Source organism: Pinus tabuliformis, chromosome X (assembly GCF_031772625.1).
Source record: "Pinus tabuliformis cultivar Carrire ecotype Pingquan chromosome X, CPIR1, whole genome shotgun sequence".
NCBI classification, from domain to species: Eukaryota; Viridiplantae; Streptophyta; class Pinopsida; order Pinales; family Pinaceae; genus Pinus; species Pinus tabuliformis.
The window spans coordinates 1115581052-1115590800 of record NC_142308.1 but is presented as its reverse complement, the minus strand read 5'-3'; the positions used below and the strand labels follow the sequence as shown (position 1 = coordinate 1115590800).

Below are 9749 nucleotides of genomic sequence, written 5' to 3'. Positions count from 1 at the left end.
AGAGGATGCCTAATGACATAATTAAATGGATAATTTTATCTATTTTAGAATTTTAATTTAATTATCAATAATTAATAAATAAATATTAGGAATTTAATTTTTATAAAATATTTATGGAATATTTTAATAGTACATATTTTAATTAATAGAAGAAGTGGCTTCAAGTTTACCCAAAACAATCTTACTCAAAATTGTATTGTTAAATTTACGCTAAAAAACTCATTTTGGCTATTATACTCATACTTAAAAATTAAATTAGATCAAGGTATCTAATAGGTTAGATTTGGCCAAAGAACGAGAAGGTTATAAAGGGAGAAAAATAATATTATTAAGAATGCGCATACATTTATCTTAACTCTAAATCTACCAAACTTAGAAATAAAATCTTTTTAGGTACACAGGTTTTCTCATATTTTACACTCGAAAAGAGGTTTGTATCTTGAAACATGTGATCTCTCAAAAGTTTGTACATCCCGAGTAGTGCAATCATATAAATCAAATGATTGGTAAAATGCCCATAGCCACTAATCCATAATAAACATCAAGACATCAAAACACTTACTTCATGATATATACATTGCTAAAATAAAAAAAGTCATAAAAAATAGTTAAAAAAAGTGCTAAAATAATTGTTAAAATAATAATAATAATAATAAATAAGATATATATATTTAAAAAAACATGGAATAAGATTTCATGGAGGCTTACTCCCACTTTAGCATGTTGATTCTTACTATGTATATAGACTTAGTTACAATATCATGGCTCATCAATACGGCATGTCCAGAAAACCATAATCTACTTCATATCACACTTATTCATATAACATTACTTTTAAGTATTCAATTTAATAAAAAAAGAAAAAATTGCATAATTACTTTGGAGACAAGTCTCAACCTTTGATTTGGGTATACTACTAAGAATAATATGTAACATTCAGTGGAGGTTAAATTCCTATCATATACTTAATAATTATTGATAATTAAATTAAAATTCTATCAACCCTATTCCAAAATAAACATACCTATAGACACTTTTAATTTGTGTATACTAATAAGAATAATTTGTAATATTCCATAAAAATTAATGATTAATTATGTAATTTAACATTAAAGTAAAATAATGTTAACAACGACATGGTGATGAATAATAGGTACAATAAATATTTAATAACAATTTGAAACGCTCAGCGAAGAAATCTTGCCTTTATCCCTCCACGTTTTAGCATGCAAACATATGAGAATGTAAACGGACATTTGTTTCATAGTGATATTTGAAACTAAATTTTTAATTTCATTTTCTCTAATCCCAATACATGGAGATAAATAAGAGGAAGAGTAAATTTTTAATCATGATTTGGTAAAAAAATAATTTAAACAAGGTTTAAACAGATGATTTAGATATGCAAGGAAGTTATCAGTTTCAATTTTATTCATTAATAGAGTGGCAACTACGAGAATATACTGGCATCTTTCAATTTAGACCATCACATCAAAAAATAAATTAGCAAAAGATTAAAGTGGCCAATTCTAATAGGGGGATGCCGAGAATATACTAGCATTTTTCAATTTAGACCATGGATCAAAAAAATTAATTACAAAAAGATTTAAGTGGCCAATTCCAATAGGGGATGCCTAACGAAGTATTTAAATGGATAATTTTATCTATTTTAGAATTTTAATTTAATTATTAGTAATTAATAGATAAGTCTTAGGAATTTAATTTATATAAAATATTTATGGAATATTTTAATGGTACATATTTTAATTAATAGAAGAAGTGACTTCAAGTTTACCCAAAACACTCTTACTCAAAATTGTATTGTTAAATTTACCCTAAAAAAACTAATTAGCAAAAAGATTAAAGTGGCCAATCCCAATAAGGGGATGCCTAACGACATAATTAAATGGATAATTTTATCTATTTTAGAATTTTAATTTAATTATCAATAATTAATAAATAAATCTTAAGAATCTATTTTTTATAAAATATTTATGGAATATTTTAATAGTACATATTTTAATTAATAGAAGAAGTGGCTTCAAGTTTACCCAAAACAATCTTACTCAAAATTGTATTGTTAAATTTACGCTAAAAAACTCATTTCGGCTATTAGTTATACTCTACTTAAAAATTAAATTAGATGAAGGTATCTACTAGGTTAGATTTGGCCAAAGAACAAGAAGGTTATAAAGGGAGAAAAATAATATTATTAAGAATGAGCATACATTTATCTTAATTTTGAATCTACCAAACTTAGAAATCAAATCTTTTTAGGTACACAAGTTTTCTCATATTCTACACTCGAAAATTGGTTTGTATATTGAAACATGTGATCCCTCAAAAATTTGTACATCTCGAGTAGTGCAATCATATAAATCAAATGATTGGTAAAATGCCCATAGCCACTAATCCATAATAAACATCAAAACATCAAAACACTTACTTCATGATATATACATTGCTAAAATAAAAAAGTCATAAAGACTAGTTAAAAAAAGTGTAAAATAATTGTTAAAATAACAATAATAATAATAAGATATATATATTTAAAAAAACATGGAATAGAATTTCATGGAGGTTTACTCCCACTTTAGCATGTTGATTCTTACTATGTAAATAGACTTAGTTACAATATCATGGCTCATCAATACTCCAAAAAACCATAATCTATTTCATATCACACTTGTTCATATATTTATGTTAACTAATCAATTTAATAAAAAAAGAAAAAATTGCATAATTATTTTGGAGACAAGTCTCAACCTTTGATTTGGGTATACTACTAAGAGTAATATGTAACATTCAATGGAGGTTAAATCCCTATCATATACTTAATAATTATTGATAATTTAATTAAAATTCTATAAGCCTTATTCCAAAATAAACATATCTATAAACACTTTTAATTTGTATATATTAATAAGAAGAATCTGTAATATTCCATAAAAATAATAATTAATTATAACCCTAAACAACGGATACTAAATGTTGTGCGTTTCGACCCGTGCAGTATTGTAGCTAAAGCGTTAAGTATCCCGGTAGAGAGTACGTTCACAAGAATGAAATGGAAACGTTGAAACCAAAAGTTTAAACTAAAAAAGAAAAGACGCAGAAGGTGAGTAGAAGGGGCCCCTGCCAGCGGGGTGAGTTCGGGCCCAGAAAAGGGATGAAATGAGTGCAATGTTACATCGGGCATGCGGGAAGGTAGGGATCCCTCTCATCCACACGGCAAGTGCTATTTCAGAGACTATAGCATAGTAAATGCTCTCTTAACAGAGTCTAAGGACAGTCTTGGGAGACGGGTTCTGACTGTCAACCCGTGTGCATCCTTTCCCGACGAACAGATTCCGATCGATGTCTCTGTATGTATTCGCATTCATCCACCATGACTTATGCATCCATGATGGATCCCAGAAATTGCGTTGATAGTACGCCATGCTTTGATAGGTTATGGCATGGAGCATACATGATTGTATACGCTCAAGTTTTTAAATTATGCGCGGGGTAATGAAATTCAAATTTGAATATGCCATAAGCGAACGAACTCAAATTTCTTGTTTATCAGAGGTTTGGAAAACTTCATCGTTCGTTGAATTTTGAGATGGGTGTCTCAGGAAGGCAATACATACTGCGCTTGTTCATTATTCATTTCTTTAGCTGCTTGGGATGGCTATGCAATCTTGCTGTCGCGCAGTCCGAGTTGGGTGAGGCTGTAACGGGGTCCGCTAATTTTCCCGATCTGGGATTCGCTATAGTGGGAAATTTTTTGGTATTTGTTACGAGCTTGTTAAGGGGAAGACTCGACCTGGAGCTGGGCGCCAGGGATGTTCTGGCAACCCTGAGAGGCCCCGAACTGTACCCGATAAATGCCGGGTTCGGACTGACTACCTGCGCGCAAAGTCCAGAACCAGAAAATCGATTTGCAAAGGCTTCTGTGGTAATGCTGTCATACAACCCGCCCAATTCATCGATGAAGCAATTTATGAAGTATATCTGCAATGCCTATAAGGTGGACTCTATTCTACTTCAATGTTTTCCTTTAAAATCTCAATCTGTTGAACTCCTTCCTGGGATCTGTAATTGCAAGCTTCAGGATGGTGGATCTGAATGCAAATGCATTGTATTCTGGAATGTGCAAGACATCGTAAAGGTGCTTGATCAACGGATGCCCGGAAGTCTTAAACGACTATCTGATTCCCTATGCTTACTGCCATCTCCAGACTGCCTAGAAAATGGTTGCCATGGGTGGAAGGAAGAAAGGAAGAAAGAAAAGCAGGCAGTGGATGAAATATTTGAGTATGTTTCCAAGGGAGCCATGGAAAAGGAGCATCCTTGCATCTGCATTCCCCTTTCTCCATTAGGCTATGATTACTGGACAAAGCTGCTGAACAGATCTTTCGAAGCTACGGGAGAATCTGACCGTGCTTACAGCACTGCATCTTTAATAGTGCCAAGGTTAACAGAGATCGCACTCAACCTTCTACTCACTGTTTGGTTCAGGGTCGATGGCTTCTCCAGCTCTCTTGTGGCAAGAAGAGCAATTAAAGATTATGTGGTAGATAGTAAGGGAAGTGGGTTTGCCGCCGGTGCTTTTCTAACAAATGGTATGGCCCAAAACAACTACGAGTGCCGGGTGTTGAACTTTAGAGGTACTCGTTTGGGCGTTAGAACCTTGTCCTATATAGTAGGATCTTTCAACCTCTTTTGCTCCATATTTTGGGTGCTCTTTGTTTCTCTGCAACCTACAAACATTGGAAAATGGTACGATATGGGCTCTGAACCGCCTTCCAAATACAGTGTTATTGTTGCCATATTGGTAGGCATTGGTATTGCTTTGGGCATGGACTGCTTACATTTGTATTTGAGTAACCCAACCGTTAAGGTCGATGAACCCAAAGAGCCAACATCCACTGTTTCCCAAGAAGCAACAGCAGGTAAGGGTTTGTTTGCTCCAATAATTAATGTTTGGCGTCGTGTTAAGGTTTCGTTTCAGCCGATGCTCCAGTTTTGCCTTCCTCTCCTGGTTTGCATTCATCCCATACTCCAGTTTTGGGGTCGTCTTAAGGTTTGCCTTCATCCCATACTCCAGTTTTGGGGTCGTCTTAAGGTTCAGGATTTGATACTCCAGTTTTGGGGTCGTCTTAAGGTTTGCCTTCATCCCATACTCCAGTTTTGGGGTCGTCTTAAGGTTCGGGATTTAATACTCCAGTTTTGGGGTTTGAAGAAGACTTTGCTGCGTCCAAAAGTTCTGGTTCGCGCGGTGATGGCTTTGGAATTGATATGTATTTTATGTGGTAGCTTGTTATAAGGAATTTTGGGCCCAAAATGTTTTGGTAGATGGGTATATGGTGCTTTACAAGTACTAGTTTGGGTAAAGTGGGCCACTGGAAGTTATCTTTTAGGCGAGTATCCACCAGAATATGATTCTCAATCTAAGGATGAGAATGGAATTCTGGTGTATTCCTCTGCATTCACTTATGATAATGGTATTCTTGTGTATTCATCTGCTTTCTGGCTCAATGCTCTTTTGGCAGGAGTCCGGTTTAAGTGGCACTATGCCACAGATTTGAACTCACTGAGTTGAGTCAAATCCAAGTGTCCATTGAATATAAGTGTATTGTACTTGGGTTTATATAATTAATGAAATGATAAGTTGGTTATGGATTCTATTTATGATGAGTAATTAGTAATTATTAATTGTTTTGTTAAGGTAATTATTAATGATTTTTTTTTTCTTCTTTTCTTCTGTTAATATCTATACTCTTCATCAAAGATATATATACAAATTTTAATTATAAACAAATAAAATTGATTGAAAATTGACGGAGTTTTATATGTAATATTAATTATAGAAGTTACAAATTATTAATTATTATATTTGGTAGAAGATTTAAGGCTACAAGCAGAATTGACCTCATTATTTCTTATTAAAGAAATGCTTTAACACAACTAATTAAATTAACCCTCATAATTATATATTTATATATATATATATATAAGTATTAATTATTAAATCTTCGAAAAAATTATGCTTTTATATTTATGTGAAGTGTTTAAAAAATAATAAGATAATTTTTTAAAAATAATAAACTGAAAAACAATAAAATATATTAATAAAATAAATATCATATGAAATAATCATTTCCATTAATGAAATTTAAAATAAGTGTTATAATAATTAATAGTTACTTATTCAATTAATCATTTTTTATTTAACATGTATGATGATAGATATTTGTAAGATTTGTTTTATAAAAGTGTTATAATAATTAATAGTTACTTATTCAATCTTGTGTCGACGCGTTTCGAACCAACCAGTGTGGTTCATCGTTGGTTCGAACCACACTGGTTGGTTCGAAACGCGTCGACACAAGATTGGTTATGTGATTTTGCCGAAGATTTTCTAAACAATGTTATGGATCACAGAAGTCTAAATTCCTTAGTTACTTATTCAATTAATCAATTTTTATTTAACATGTATGATGATAAATATTTTTAAGATTTGTTTTATATTCTTGAGTAGATGTTCAAGCTAATTTGAAAAAGTGTTATACTAATTGACAATTACTTATTTAACTGGTCATTTGTGGTTATATAGTGTATGAAGATAATATGACTTGTTTTGTATCCATAAATATATGTTAAAGAGTCAACATGATTATAACTCAATTTATTTACAGTTTATTTTTTTGAAGTTTTGATAATTATTCATCTAACATTTGGAGTTAAATTTTATGTGTGGAGATAAATAAGTGAGAAAACTTGTAAGTTTATACAGTTACTATGAAAAATCCACAAAATAATACAGTGAATTTAGAAAATAATGTATTCGCAAAACATATCATAAATAACAAAATATTACAAGCAAGAACAATATTTATTACTAAAATTTGAAAAAAAATAGTATAATAATTAATAATTACTTATTTAATTAATTAATTACTAATAATTTAATAGTATTGGAGAATAAATATCACTTAGCCTTGTTTGTATTTATAAATATATGTTAAAACATTTTAATGAATATGGTTTATCTTTATACTCATAGTATAATTATTTTCTAATTTATTCTCTTGGAGTTTCAATTAATGGCACTTTCAACATTTAGAATTAGATAACATAGGAGTGAATTTGTGAACATATTGTGAAATTACTTGAAGTGAAATTACTTTAATAAAGTAGAAATTTATTATGTGTAAGATTGTTGATGAGAGAAAACCACTCACAAAGTAGTTCAAGTAAGATTTGAAATAAAAAACTAAAATTAAAATGTACACTTGAAAAGTTAATATATATAAAATTCAAAATGTGATATATATTTTTATTTTTTATATAAAAATTATTTACACTATTGACTCAACAAATTGTTATTCTATTAAACATAAATTTAATCATATTATAAATTATGTTAAAATCTTTTAACAAACTTAGAAAATATGTGTACACATATATGATGTGACATTGAAGTGAAATGGAAAATATAATCATGAGTAGTATGAAATAAAATCTACAAAACCCAAGAAAACCTTGTACTTGTGAAAACTACAAAACCATGAAAACCTTGTAATTGTTGGCATTTATTTTTTCTTTTGGTAGAAATGTTCAAGTTTAAAGAATTATAAGAAAAACCTCATAAACATGGTATCATGAACAATATACATGAAACTATATAAAAATAATAATACAAGTTAAAACAAATATATAACTCATATTTAAATATAAAAAATATTGGTTTTTGGATTAAAATCACAATTCCCTTAATACACTATAAATGACCTACTACAAATAATGCAAATAATGTTAGAGTGGATCTTAAGGAGGAAGAGTTTTGCATTAATATTACAAAACATTTAGAACAACATATTTATTTTCAATTTTAAAGATATTAATAATTTTTTATTTTTCTTTTATGATTTTTTTTGCAATTAATTTATTATTATTATTATTATTATTATTATTATTATTATTATTTATGTGAAGAATTTTAATTTAATATTTAAAATTGAATTATTTAACTAAAAGTGGGTAGGAAAATATCATGTTCGTGATAGTGATAATGATTTTTCATTGTACTCTTAGTAATAGCTCAATGCACATATGTTTAAACTCTAAGGACATCACTTAACATAAATATAACCATATTTTTAATCAATAAATGGTAATTTTATTAAGATACTAACGTTCTCATTGTTTATTCATTATCATAAGAAATTCCTAATGTGGTAGCATTAAAATAAAAAGCATAACACTAATAGAGCATACAATTGTCACATCAACACAAAGGTTTAGAGTGGGAAGCTCTATCACATCAAGAAAAACCCACTTTGAAAATCATCTTGATTAGATCACAAATAATATAGTATATGATTAGAGACGTGACCTTTATAACAAGTTACTATGACAGATATCTTTGTCCAAACCCAACAATTCATTATTCATCACATGATCACATATGACACTCATTTAACACTTACAATGTTGAGGATTCTTATGATACCTTAAATGCTTAAGGATCTTAGGACATTGAACCTAGGCCATTGAAAACACATAAGAGATTGAAGACATTAAGTAAAATTGGGAAACTGATGTTGTGTGATATGTAAACCATCATAGATATTGTTCTTTAGGATTTTATATAATATCCTAAGACTAAACCCACAATAAAGGGATTGGTCTTGACAAAAATAATAGGGAAATAAAAGGTTTGGTACTTGTGTGCTCTCCAAAATTCCAAATTATATTGAGAACCAAAATAACATTGAATGAGAAAGTCCTCAAAGAAAGAAAATGGAAGAGATACCCAATATTGGTTCCATGTTGATATCTCTCTTTGTGTATCCTAGAATATAAGAAAGTAAGTCATTTTTCTTGAGTGGTCACACCAAACTAATTCAAAATGTATTCTTAAATTCTTCTTAGAACAAAATCAATTTAGATATAATGAAAAGTGAGCCTAAAACCACAGTATAAAATCATCAAACAACATCATCATGAAAGATAGAGTTCTAGGGATGGGGGAGTGAGTGCTACACGTCATCTTGTCACCATTAGCACATGACCGCAAATCCAGATCTCTCACTATCCGATGAACTCTTGCAAGCAATCCCCTACAATGTTGGAATAAAAACCATTCTGAAAACAACAAGAATCTTGGATTACGTTGCTAAAAAACCAATTTTGAAAAAGTGTCACACTTTTCCTAGCAACTATCTGCGTAAATGCAATTTTAATGATTGTAGCCTACGTAATTTGTCGCACTATTCTCCATTAAAAAGTTTGATAACCTTTTAATGTAGGTAAAAATAAAAAGAAATTTCTAGAAGCCTTGTTGGGGAATATTATCTCAACAAGAAGGATGTGAGCCCCTACCTATTTGAGCCTCATCCCATGGTTTATGAATCTATTCCCTCTCATTATGGAACCCTAATCCCCATATTTGTGGATCTTATCCTTAGAAAGAGGATCTCTAACCCTCTCCTCTTGTCTTATAAATTCACTAATAAACCATAGGGAAAATGGTTGACTTTTGATGTAAACTTATGTTGTCAATTTGAGGTTGAAATCTTGTCACTTAAGGGAGGATTGGAGACTATTGGAAGGAGATTTTCCAACATCAAGGCTAGGTTGTATCAATCCTTTTCATTCAATCATAATACAAAAAAGTATTTCTTTCTCACTATATTTTCCATTGGATCTAATATATTGGATGTTTACTTTCATTTTCCATTGGTTATGATATTAAGTAC

General features: G+C 30.1%; 1 protein-coding gene across 1 annotated transcript; it reads left to right on the top strand.

Annotated features, from left to right (window-relative positions):
• Positions 1 to 3555: 3555 nt before the first annotated feature.
• Positions 3556 to 5623, top strand: LOC149143723 (uncharacterized). The gene is made up of 2 exons (XM_089449616.1): positions 3556 to 4057; positions 4091 to 5623. The coding sequence occupies exons 1-2, from the start codon at positions 3605 to 3607 to the stop codon at positions 5309 to 5311; spliced, it is 1674 nt and encodes a 557-aa protein (XP_089305742.1). The 5' UTR covers positions 3556 to 3604; the 3' UTR covers positions 5312 to 5623.
• The last annotated feature ends 4126 nt before the right edge of the window (positions 5624 to 9749 follow it).